General features: G+C 46.0%; 1 protein-coding gene across 1 annotated transcript in view; it reads left to right on the top strand.

The window, feature by feature from the left end:
* Positions 1 to 2,450, top strand: part of LOC142772084 (uncharacterized) — a 47,199-nt gene extending 44,749 nt beyond the window's left edge. The window contains exon 9 of the mRNA XM_075874205.1: positions 1,894 to 2,450. Within this exon, the coding sequence (XP_075730320.1) occupies positions 1,894 to 2,052 (159 nt within the window). The 3' untranslated portion in view covers positions 2,053 to 2,450. The remainder of the gene's footprint in view (positions 1 to 1,893) is intronic.
* Positions 2,451 to 13,656: the final 11,206 nt, after the last annotated feature.

The following is a 13,656-nucleotide window of genomic DNA, read 5'->3' as shown; positions in this document are numbered from 1 at the left end:
AGCTCGATGCTGACACTTGCCCTGCGCTTCTCTGAGCCGGAGTTCAGAATAACCTTGCCTGTTCGAGCTCCGCATTGTGAGCCCCGTGCTGCTGGTACTCCACGACGATTTCGATTTCGGCAGAGGTTTGAGTGCTGCTGCAATGGCGCCGACGCTCTCGTTAGAACTCGTCGGAAAGGGGTTGATGCGAGAATGACAGAAGCCGACTGAGCGCACGCGGTTACAAAAAAGGGGGTAGAGAGAGGAAGGAGTCGGTTTACAGGCTGCAGCGCACGCGGAGGAGAGAAGGCAACCGAAGACCTGCGCAAAGGAGAGTGGGAGAGAGAGTTCGCGCATGCGCAGTGGAGCGCAGACGTCACCGGATGAAGCTCGCTCATAAGATGCTTTGTATCTCAAAAACTCATGTGTGACGAAAAAGGCTGGTTATCAAGAACGATTCCAGGTTCTACCCGGCAGAGGGCTAATTGAACATTCTGTTAGAATTGCATTGTGGCACCACAAACCGCATGACTTCCCAGAGTGTTTAATTGTAATTTCTTTGGGTTGTGTTCAATTGTCTTTGGAACCCGCTCGCTCTGCAGCGTGATACTGAAATTTCACAAAATTGTTCCAGTAGGTCTCTGCTGTATATATTCCGGAGTCGTTTTTGATAACTAGCTTCTTTCGAATGATATGAACATTCTAGCCTATTTTCCATTCCGTTGTGGAAGCGCACCGTTATTGCCACCGAGAAATGGCACAACATACAGATGTCCCCAAACCCTGCGAATGCTCAGCATGAATCATACCCAAGGATTCTTTGAGACAATCAAGTGTTCTACCACATAGTCACGCCAGGTCTCGAAGCTGCTTTGCAAAGACGCCCTATGGAGACGCAGTGGGGGGAATGTCAATTGTGGTTGCAGTGCTGGCTATCGAATTTTATAAGCATTAAGTATGCATTTCTATGGCACATGTATTACGTCGGCTTAAGGCCAATTGTATACTTAAGCGCCATCTACTGAAGTTTGTCCACGTAGCAATATATCCATGACTACCATCCTCGCAAGCGTTGGTGCTATATATGCGTCCTTCATCATCACGTCCTCGTTTCGGTACATTAAACTTCATTATTGTATATCATTATTACAAGCGCTAGCTATCAGCTTAACTCTTCTTGTGTTGGTAATACCCATGTTGTCGTTGGTCCCGTTACAAAACTCTAAACAACTGGTAATATGAGGCACATGCGTCTGTTAGACATATGTTTTAGCGCACAACATTTGTGAATATCTTTAGCATAATTTCTTCACACTAAAAACAATAATGAAATTACGCCAAAGTCACCTTCCGTTCGGACGCTTCGCATGATATCGATTCCCATGGTATGGGGGATGTGCTGAAGAACACAAGCACATCATTAATTGACGCCCATTCTGCCAATTTGTATTGTTCAATTATACGCAGTAGGAATATCCTCATGGGTACTAAACGATGGTTCAAGATACCATGGTTATATGTACTAGATTGTCGGCTTGAGGCTGTGTATCGCGAGTGCTCCATCAAAGAGCGTTTTACAATATGCTGCGTTGTGTGTATGGATGGATTCGCGCCCTCACCTACGCTTATGACATCTTTGATGGAATGTCCTCCGACTGGGGGTCTTTATTCGTCAGTATTTTAGTGGTAGGGGTGTTATAACGATTGGTACACCCGCGTGGCATGAGGGTTTTGATTTGTGAAAGTGCCTTAATAAAAGGCAGTAAGGGTACGATATACAGACACGATAAGAGCCCTTAAATATTTTAGCTAGCTGGTTTAACGCGAACCCGCCCAGCTTTCGATATTTTTGATCTTCGGCGTCGGTCGCTTAAGCAAGCCAATTATCAGAACTGGGGCGCCCACTCCACGCAGATGGTCGCCGTCTACCGCCGCCTGGGCTGGAGTCTAACCGCGGCGTACGTGATTGGCTGGAGTGTTTTCAACGTTACGCGAGGTCTTGCGCCTCAGCAGTGCAATGGGCCCGACAATAGGATCAAACAAATCCGCAAAGTGCTCGACAACAACATTTGACAGGCCTCCGGCGAATCCGTGGTTCTGCACTCCACATACGGTCTACCAGATCGGCCGCGTTCAACGGACCATAACAGGAGGGACATGTTTGGGACATGTTTTTTTTAAGTGACCTTCTCAAGAATGTCATTACTGTGAATAATTGTTTCGTTTCGTGAAACACTTGCCCCGTTTAAGGTGCGAATGACTTGCTGTTTGAGGTCCAAGTTTGCACGTTGATTAGGCTTGTGCGAATAGTGAATTTTAGGTTCGAAGCGAATTCAAAGTGAATAGAGATTTTGCTCGAATAATTTTTAATCGAATCCAAATGGTATGTATGACATATAAAAAAGGAGCATTCAGCCTGAACAATATTTCTTTTGAATGGAAATAGGGGCTGTATGCAAATGCCATTTTATTTGTTCAAAGGAAGTCTAAACTTCCTTCAGTAGTAGTTGCCGTAGGATGCGAGTGATAACCAGTAAGATACTTAATGTTTTAAGATTTATTATACTTGGACCAAGTAAGCCGCCATAACAAGCTTAATAAAATGAAGAATTGATTTGAAGGTAGCATGTTTCTTTTTAGGGGACCTGCAACGCTTGTTCAACTAGCCATGGAGCCAGTAGACATGCTTGTTGCCTCACAAGTTTACCGCCGCAAAAGTTCTAGAATCAGTGCAGTGCGAGCGGAGTTCCAAAAATTTGTCGCGCGCTGCCGTTGCATTCTCTCTTCTTGTCCCGACGAAATAGCTGGAAGTTAAGCAGGAAGGAATGGCACGGTGAATGAAAATACGTCACACGCACCTCGTGACATTGGGCACCTCTGTTTTTTTTTTCTTCGAATACGCGGCTTCTCAGTGCAATCGCGCATCTATTCGTGGACAAGCGGCGGCCTCCCGTGGCGGCCCCGGTAACGACAAGCGCGCCATGCTCAAATCAACCAACGGCTGTGACAACTGATTTTTGAGCCTTTAGTGTCAATTGCCGAGGGAAGGAAGCAATTTTTAGCTATGAAAATTTATTGGGAACTACAGGCCACGTGCTGCGCTAAATTATTTGGCTCGCGTGTTCTCGGTAGCCTTGACTACCGAATGGCAGTGTTTTCTGACCATGCTCAATAAGTGTTGCAGAGCCCTTTTAAATTTAAAGAGGGACTTCGCGGCAAAACGAACTTTTTTGGACAAGTGTGTTCACGGCTATACATTACAACATTGCAGCAAAACCACCTTTACAAGCGATTACATGCGCATCAATATACCTCTTTTCGTTCATTTTGAATACTTCGATATAATTTAAATTTAAATCGAAGCGAATTCAAATACACAACTATTCGTTCGAATATTCGAAGCATTCGAATATTCGCACAAGCCTAACGTTAATACGTGTGCAACTCAACTTCAGTAGTCATTTTGTAAAGACGCAATGGATGCTAAGAAATGCTGTCAGAAGCCATATCACAAAGACAAATTTTACCAGGAACTTCCCCCTTTCTTTTGCTTTTTCCGGACGGTCGTGCTTGTTTAGCTTCACTTTTTCTACATAAACACAATAAAAAACAAAAGAGCGCTTGTGTACAATGCATGTAAAGTGAGACCTGAAGAACTTCCAAAGGCAAAACATTACCCTTCAAGCAACTTAGTGTGGAAGCTTTTGCGTGTTGGTTAAAAATTCGACGGAACATAGTGCACAATACGGATACAAGAAAAGGCAATGCACACGCAGCGGTGACACACAACATTTTATTCATAGGAACGGCAAAATGAACTTTTATAACAAATGCCAATGACATGCAGCACAACCAGTGAAAAATTACAAAAAAAGATTGTACTGAGTGTTATACATAGTGCAAACACCATTGCACACTATGTTGTGTCATTCATGAACTACTTATATATCGCAGTTCGTGACATGAAAGTGCTTTTGAGGGAGTACTGGCACATCAATCGTTTTGATGAAGTATACCTCAATTATTTCACGTGTCAATTGAAAATTGTGCTTAGCCAGCACCTTGACTTTTTTTTTCTAAGAGGCTGCGAAACCACAGACGCGATGATGGGCACCCCGGTAGCCTTGCACCATGCTGTACACAGCTGCTTCGATGACCCTCTTAGATGGTCATCGAAGCACCTCCCAATTCTTTCCACATATTTTTTCTCTCGCGACAGGCGAGTCACGTTTACCGCGCCAGTGGTTTTGGTCACAGAATGCTTTCTGTGTTTCATAAAACATCTATTATGGCTGCCCCTTGAAACAACTTGAAATAAACTTGTCAAAATTCGACATTTCTGGTGCGGAAAACACTACCGTAACGCCAGCACATTGCCTGACCCTCTTCGGTTTGTTGGACACATCATGTCTGCACAAAACTAATGCAAGTTGTTTTTTTTTTTGGGCAGCAGGCGCATCTGGTACACGTTATAGTAGCCCCGCTTGATTTGCCTTCAGAGATTTTTCGCAACCACTGAAACTAGAGTCTTGGTATACGTGGCAGAAAACACGTGGATGACCTGGCTGTCAAAGTTTTTTCGCATAGAATGCAGACACGATTTCCTAAGGGTGTCACACACTTCGGGTGAGGCCCCGCCGATCCAACAATCGACGTGCGGCAGACTCGTAGGCTTCCTCTTTACGCTTCGGCCTGCGACGCCTGAAAAGCCTCGAAGTGACACATCTCAAATTTATTTGCAGGTCGGTCAACTCGTGCGAGGTTGCACGTGTGGTGACGTATGGGCCTGACCAACGTACTCAACATTTGCTTAAACGCAAACAAGCATTTATTTAAAACACAGGGCAATAGGCAGGAGATTAAGTAAATTAACGGAGAGGAATAACACTGATACGCGATGAAACAGAACAAAGCAAACTATGCTCTAAAAGAACACTACAACAGGTACAAACAAAACACAAATACGTGGAATGTTAATAAAAATAACAAGATGGAAACGAAAAAGATAGAAAGAAAAACTACGACAAGCTCAAAATGGAGCTTCTGTATCTCTAAGTGCAACGCAGCGCGCACAACTACAATTAATTAAAAAGTGCTTAAAATAAAGTAACAGTTGAAAAAAAGTCACAATAAAAGGTTCCATATGGACCAGGCCAGCCCTTGGTGCACGTAGGGGAGTTGACGGCGTGTCGCTGAAGACCTCGCCTGCTTAGTAGACGACGAGGGTACCCGGTATTGCAGCCATCTCAATACGTTGCGCGGGTCAGTCCATACTAACCGCCTACGCGAGCTCTCTCGACGCTGACGACCACGCTTCTTGCCGGTTGCAGGTCAACTGCCGATTTCAAAGAAGTCGAAACTCTTTCGGGACGTCCCGTACCCTCTCTAGGTCATTTATTTTTCCTCGAGCACATGTCTCTCTTTTCGGTACAGGTGTAGAGAAGACGCGGCGGCGCCGATGCTGTATCGTTAGTCGCCGGATGTCGTCCTTCTAACACAAAAGCACCCTTCCTTGGGTGATGTGGCGCGTGGGCGAGACGAAAATTGCAGTCGTTTGTGACAAAGGGCATTCCTCTATTTGTTAATTTTGTAGGTCTGGAACGAAAAAAAAGGAAAACGGATTTCCGCCCTTATAGGTTCAAAAGACCAACGCGTATGTTTTCTAGTGGGGCTCTGTCTTGATGTCGAAAACCTTGAACTATTTTCAGCTAGTTTGTGTGTCAGCTCTAACTGATGCACCTTCTGCAAAAACACATATATCTGGAGCTTTCTCGAACAACTCCTTCGGACAATAAATGAAAATGAAGATATCACCCATGTATCTGCGCACTTTTCTTTCTACGGACTCATCGGAGTTGAATTGAATATTGACGACCTTTGTGAGTGAGCGAAATGTCGCTTACCGTAGGTACCAAACACGCTCTTCCCATGAGACAACCGCAGACCTCAGGTGCATTGTTAGCGAAATCATAAGCCCGTTAACTGCGATGCGTGTGGCGTTCTGTAATGCTGCTGACTCGAAACCACCAACGCATTCTTCCACACATTTTAACAAACCTTCACCCGGCGGGGAATAATGCAGATATTGCGCACTAAACTCCATTGACAGTTTCGGGTCAACACCAATCCAGGACGCCACAGGCCTTTCGATTAGTGAGTCAATGAATTTCTTGACAATGTACCTCAATATCTACGTTTTTTTTGTGGGAACATAGCCAGTACAAACGAAATTACATGGTTAATCCATCTATCATACGAATCAGTATAACACGAAAGTAATACGACCCGTACATAAGTAATTGAATGTTAACTGTACATTGATAAAGGAAATTCGCACAATGTGTTTTGATGTTTGGCAGATATAGCACCGGTTAATGTCGATGTGTCGAAGTCTACACCTGGTGGTAATAACGTCGATGATCGATGATGAAACGAGACCTTGTGTAAGCTTGCATGTCAACGGCAAGAGTGTAATCAGAGAAAGAGGCCTGATAGCTAGACAAGCGTCCCATACTCGATACAAAACTCTGGATATGGTGGCCCTTTTGTGACTACTTAAAGTGTGATTATGCACCACGGCAGGACTGAGGAAAACACTAAGCGCGTCAGACCATCTCCGTTGCCCGCCTATGGTGGCTAGCCCGGCCGTAATTTTTCTCCGGGCGAGAGTAAGTTAGGAACGCGATAATACAACCTGGTGTATCAGGTAGGCGTTGCAGATCTGATTTCGGTTTGACAAAAATGGTTGATGAAATCTCACTTCTATCGAAAGCACGCCAAATCGGACGAACGTGTAGCAACGCACATTGCAGGTGCTAATCGCGGAGGCCGCATCAACGATGAATTACTTCAGTTTACCGCTACAAGAGGGAGACACTATGCCACTGACAAAAAGCACTACGAGAGGAAAGTGTGACATATAAAAGGCACGTTTGTAGCCGTGGCGCAGTGGTTAGCTGCTCGCCATCTGTTGCTGCGGGCAGAGAAGTGGATGTTTTCGTGCCCGTGGAAATATCATTTTTTCTTTGACATCAGATTGTGTACATTTTTGACGTCATATCCGCAACAGGAATACGTTAAGAAAATCTTGTTCGACCCCAGCATAAAACACTTTCGTGTTAAAAAATTGCGTTTGCATAGGGTCATGTTTAGCTTCTCTCCTAAGCAACAACTACCTTGTCCAACAACTACCTTGACCCGGAGAAGACTGTGACCGTGGGGCTGTTTCCCAAGCCAAAAGACAAGAAGGAAGTACGCCGATTTTTGGGTTTATGTGCTTATTATAGGCGGTTTGTGAAAAATTTCGCGAAAATTGCCGAACCCTTAACGAGACTCACAAGAGAGGACGTGCCATTTATTTGGTGCACCGAACAAGACGTTGCCTTCAACGAACTAAAGAAACGTTTGCAAGCTCCACCTATCCTGGCCCACTTTGACGAAACCGCAGACACGGAAGTTCATACAGATGCCAGCAATCTTGACCTAGGTGCGGTCCTGGTGCAATGGCAGAATAGAGAAGAGAAAGTAATAGCATATGCTAGTCGCACCCTCTCAAAAGCGGAAAGAAACTACTCTGCAACAGAAAAAGAATGCTTGGCAGTCATATGGGCGATCAGCAAGTTCAGGCCATACCTCTACGGCAGGCCTTTCCGCGCCGTCAGCGACCACCACTCACTTTGTTGGCTGGCGAGCTTGAAAGACCCATCGGGACGGCTTGCGAGATGGAGTCTCAGGCTCCAAGAGTATGACATTACGGTCGTATATAGGTCTGGCAGAAAGCATGATGATGCTGACTGCTTATCACGTTCACCAGTCCACTCAACTCTTTCAGAAGAAGAGGACTTCCCACTCCTTTGTGTGATAAAAACCTCAGAAATCGCCGAACATCAATGGGCTGACATGGAACTGCTCCCATTAATAAAGTATCTCGAAGGGCACGACGAACAAGTTCCTCGCGTATTTAAGAGAGGGTTATCCTCATTCTGCCTGCGAGATAATGCACTTTACAAGAGGAATTTTGAACACAACAAGTAGAAGTTCTTACTCGTTGTACCATCAGCCATGAGGCATGAAGTCTTAGAAGCCTGCCATGATGAACCGTCTGCGGCTCCCTTGAGCGCGAGTCGAACTTTCGCTAAAATTCATCAGAAATACTACTGGCCCAAGTTGCTAGCGTCCGTGAAGCATTACGTCAAGACATGTCGCGAATGTCAAAGGCGAAAAACACCGCCCCTCAAGACGGCCGGCCTTCTCAAGCCTATAGAGCCACCTGCGACTCCATTTCAACAGGTTGGAATGGACCTCCTCGGACCGTTTCCAATGTCGGCATCAGGAAAAAGGTGGATAATAGTTGCGACTGACTATTTGACACGATACGCTGAAACCGGCTGCCTTGAGTGAGGAACGGCAACGGAAATCGCGAAGTTTTTTGTTCAGAATATTGTTCTTTGCCATGGAGCCCCACTCGTCGTGATTACCGATCGAGGAGCAGCGTTCACGGCTGATTTGATGCAGTCCTTATTGACAATGACTAACACCAGCCATAGGAGGACCACTGCATACTATCCCCAAACCAACGGGTTGACAGAACGCCTGAACCGCACCATCGCTGACATGCTGTCGATGTACGTTGACATTGAGCATGAATTGTGGGACGAAATCTTGCCACACGCAACTTTCGCCTACAATACGGCAGTGCAGGAGACCATCGGCGTCACACCATTTCAGCTGGTTTACGGTCGCACTGTCACTACGACACTAGATGCCATGTTGCCAGTATACAACGACCATTACGAGCCATCTGAACTTGACGACTTTCTGCAAAGGGCTAAAGAAGCACGCCAGTGGCACGACATCGAATACATCAACAGCAAAACAAGGACGCAAGACACTACAACCTGCGCCGCAGAAAAGTTCAGTACAACCCAGGCGAGCGAGTGTGGATATGGACACCACTCCGACGCCGCGGCCTATCAGAAAAGCTTCTTTGTCAATACTTTGGCCCCTATAAGGTTCTCCGACGAATTAGTGACCTAAACTACGAAGTCATCGCCGATGAACACATCTCTTCAAAGCGGCAAAACAGCGCAGAAGTCGTACACGTCGTTCGTATGAAGCCCTATTATGAGAGGGAATGAAAGCGCTCCCTTTTTCTGTTTGCCTCCCTCCATAGCGCATCGGGACGATGCGTATTTCGAAGGGGGACTAATGCCACAGAGACTGTTGACAATATCGGACATTATGAAAAATCAGCGTCCACAGTCTTGTGTGCACTCTTGCTTGGGGCCGCATGACTCATGCCTCTTGTTCACAGGCACGAGCCAGTGTGGGTTGGAGCTGCGAAGAAGAAGACGGTGCCTGGGCGGAGGAACAGTTTTTGTTTTTGGAACGCTCTAGCAGACTCTTCCATCTTTTCGCACATAATTTTCAAGGCACAAGTTCACCCATAATAAACCAGTTTTTGACTTTTCCTCTCTTACACCCATTACAATATGTGCACGTCATAAGTGCGCCAGCAAACCCCATTGAATGATTAGCTAATCGATGCACAATACAAAACCAGTGATACATCTCTGACCCATAAAACTCTGACTTACAAAGATAGACGTCAAGACCACGTACAAAGATCTTCAGAAGTTTCCAGGCCGCTATCCCTTGTAATGCAATGGTATCGCGGCCTGGCCTGGGAACTTTAGAACACCTTCGTGCATACGCAGTATCAGCAGTACATTGGGAAGAAAAATCGTAGTTGAAATTTGTGCGGTAAAGTTATATTGGAAACGTCAAAAAATTGTGGGCAGCTTGCACTAGTGGCACAAGGCTAGCGAAGAAACGAAGATGATGGCCACTTGGCTAGTCCAGATTTGCCTCCGGCACACCAAGAATTATTCGTGTTCCGAGCCTTCGGGAAACGCGTTGTGAAGCATGCGAGGCCCAGCGAACGCTTCTCAATATTTCGCACCGAGCCCCTGAGCTTATGACCTAGCTGCACAGCTATGCTCAGCGCACAAACGCTCGCGTCCGTGGCAGACGCAGCACGCATCGCCTCGGCTTGACGCCGTGCTGCCTTTGCTATACTGCATACGTTGCACAATGTTCTCATCTAGCCGCCGCATAGAGCCGCAAACTTTCTTTTTAGCGAACCTCCCCGTCCTTACAAGCTTCAGAAAAAGGTTACAACTGCGTGAATGAGACGCCACGTAAGAAACAAACTCGCACACACGAAGCGCACCATGTGTGTGTGCATCTTTCTATGTTTGTTGCATGGTGTCTTATTCGCGCGGGTGTAACCGTTTTCTGAAAAAAATGACCAAACAAGCCCAACAACATGTCATTCAACAAGCTTAAAAACGTGCCTCACCTGTTATCTCACGCACGAAAACGCCGACGCAGCCGACGTTGACGAAAGCGACGAAAGCTTCTCGCTGTCAGTCATGCATGGGCTTGTCGCTGGGTAGATGGTGTTTATGACAGTACGGCTGAAGAAAAATAATCGCGTAAGGTGTGTTGAATAAATTGTTTTTATGTATAAACAACATACCAAATTCGGGCGTATAATTATTATTTTGTAAAAACAATTCTGTTGCATTGATTATAACTGTTTTTTTTTTTGCGCTTGCGCCCTCTGACGTTTGGTGAGAGCACTAGTTCGTTACGTTGCCGTGACGCACTTCCTGAGGCCAGGTTTCGCGGAGTGTCCGCTCTTGTCTTCTTCTTTCTCTATGACGAAAGCTTCCCGCTGTCAGTCATGCATGGGCTTGTCGCTGGGTGGATGGTGTTTATGACAGTACGGCTGAAGAAAAATAATCGCGTAAGGTGTGTTGAATAAATTGTTTTTATGTATAAAGAACATACCAGATTTGGGCGCATATTTATTATTTTGTAAAAACAATTCTGTTGCATTGATTATAACTGTTTTGTTTTGCGCTTGCGTCCTCTGACGTTTGGTGAGAGCACTTGTTCGTTACGTAGTCGTGACGCACTTCCTGAGGCCAGGTTTCGCGGAGTGTCCTCTTTTGTCTTTTTCTTTCTCTATGACAATATAGTCTGACGCCAGACGCGACCAGCGTCTGTTGGCGCAGCCCTGCGGCAACCGGTGCGAAATGCCAACCACGTTACCCAGGATGCACCACGTCTGTCTTGCTTCGTGACGAAGGGACGCCGGACTTGTCAAAGCAACGCAGTGCCACACACGCGTCAAAGCAACGCAGTGCGGCACATGCCTACATGCCTGCGAGGATATGCCAGGCCAACGCCTCCTAGATTTTTCGTGCCTGCCGAATGAGCGCGAAACGCCGGTCATCTGTGACAACGCTGCCTACGTAGAGGTAAGGGTCTTTGTACTTGGCCTATGCGATCGGCAATTTCGGCATTTGCTACTTATTTCAGAGGATGCCTTGTATTAAAAAGTTGCTTGCTGAATGACGGCGTCACTTACGTAGGGATAATTATAATTACGTTTACGCCTTTTTTTAAATTTTTTACGTTATTTTTGTTGCATATAAGCTCCAAAAACGTAAAAACCTATTTGAAGACACCCCTACACTCTAAAAAAAGAGCGAGTAAAAAGGGTGTCTTTTTGTCCCACAACAATAATCGTCATCTATATTGCGTTCCATCTTTCCGCTATCGCCCCGCGCCCGATACATTCCGGTCACAATCGACATGCCCATTATCAGGGTTACATTGCATTCTCGGAAGGAAAGTGGCCTGTGCCGAGTTTTCAAGATAGGAAGCGCACGCAAGCCTGATGACGATTATTGTTGTGGGACAAAATGACACTCTTTTTACTCGATATTTTTTAGAGTGTACTTGAGTGGCACCACCACCGTAGTTCCGACGACCACCGCTTCCGAAGTGACCACCGATGTTACGGCAGGCGCGGGAAATCTAGGAGGCGTTGGCCAGGCAGATCGGCGCCTGGCGTGGCTTCGCCTGCATGACGTGACGAAACCAACACTGGAGCACACGCGCACCGGGTCACGTCTAAGTGTATTCACGCCTTGAGTGTGGCATGTAGTCATGCTCTTACATGACACGCATCTCATATTGTTTGCACCAGTCACATGCCTTCGTCATCCATTCACGTGACGTAATACAAAATTTGGCATATATGAATTCAGCGAAACTTCCCCGAGGGCATCATGAGTGCAGCATGTAGTCATGTTGTTACATCACACGCATGTCATGATTATCGTGTTTGGACATGTCATTTACATATTTTCGCGTCACGTACTATTGAATTTGGTACATGTGCAGCTAGCGAGACAGCCGCGAGCACAGCATGAACGTAGCATGTAGTCATGTTGTTATATGACACGCATCACGTGATTATCGTGCTTGCCCCAGTCACATCCCTTTGTCGTCCATTCACGTCCTGTAATACCAAATTTGGGGTGTGTGAAGCTAGCAAAACGGCTGCGAGGGCATCATGAGTGTGGCTTGTAGTCATAATGTCACATGACACGCACGTCATGATTATCATGTTTGCAGCAGTCACATACCTTCGTCATCCATTCGCATCACGTAACGCCGATTTTGTATATGTGAATCTAGCGAGATGGCTGCGAGCGCATCATGAGCGTGGCGTGTAGTCATGACTCATGACCTACATAACATGTATGTCATGATCTCCACATTAGGGTCTGTTGCCTGTGTTCGCCAAGCAATCATGTCATAGCATACCAGTTTGGTAGCATGTCATGTGAACGAGACCACCGCAAGAGCAGCGAGACCATGAAATGTAAATTATGACATTTATGACATACATGTCATGATTTTCTTGTTATGACTAATCAAATATACTCGTATTACAGAAATGTTATGCCATACAAAGTTTGGTATCGATACCATTATGCAAGCGGCCAGGAGAGGTAAATGTCGTAGGCGGATAGATAGATAGATAGATAGATAGATAGATAGATAGATAGATAGATAGATAGATAGATAGATAGATAGATAGATAGATAGATAGATAGATAGATAGATAGATAGATAGATAGATAGATAGATAGATAGATAGATAGATAGATACGCTCAAAGTCGCCAAAGTTCGCTAAGAAATGCTTCGCATTCAACAAAAGAGGAAAACGAGGAAATGCGCGCAACTCCGGCAGCGTTCGCTGTAGACTCGCGCACAACTGCGACGCCACAACTAATGGTGTCATCGATTGGCAGATTGGAAGGGGGGGGGGGGCACAATCTCAGCGCCAGAGCACTCCACTCTGGCGGAGAGTAACATGAGGGAATCTGCCAATGGAACACACGCTCTTCTTCACGAGCAAATGGCAGGGCCAGAATGAAACGCGCCACGCGCGTCCCTCTTCTTGCATGAGTGGGTACGCTGCGCACAGTGACGCTACGCTAGGAAAACGTGAGCTCCCATGCGAGGCGCAACCGACGCGAGTGGCGTTCCTGGACGCGTCGGCAACGTTTCAAGGCACGGAGCGCTAGTAACTTTCGGATGAATTCCCCGATTTTCGCGAAGTAGAAAAATTTTGCTCCGTGGAGTAGATCGTGCGACGAAGCTGCTCCAGATCTGCCAATGGAACATACAGGGTGCACTCTCAATCTGCGAATGAAATAGACTTGCTCCGTATGTAGAAGAAAAAGTACTACCAGAAGTGCTCCGAATATGCCAATGGCATAGGGTTGCATACAATAATAACTAGACAGGAA

The sequence above is a fragment of the Rhipicephalus microplus genome, chromosome 9, assembly GCF_043290135.1.
Source record: "Rhipicephalus microplus isolate Deutch F79 chromosome 9, USDA_Rmic, whole genome shotgun sequence".
Classification (NCBI taxonomy): domain Eukaryota; kingdom Metazoa; phylum Arthropoda; class Arachnida; order Ixodida; family Ixodidae; genus Rhipicephalus; species Rhipicephalus microplus.
This window is presented reverse-complemented; position numbering and strand designations above follow the sequence as displayed.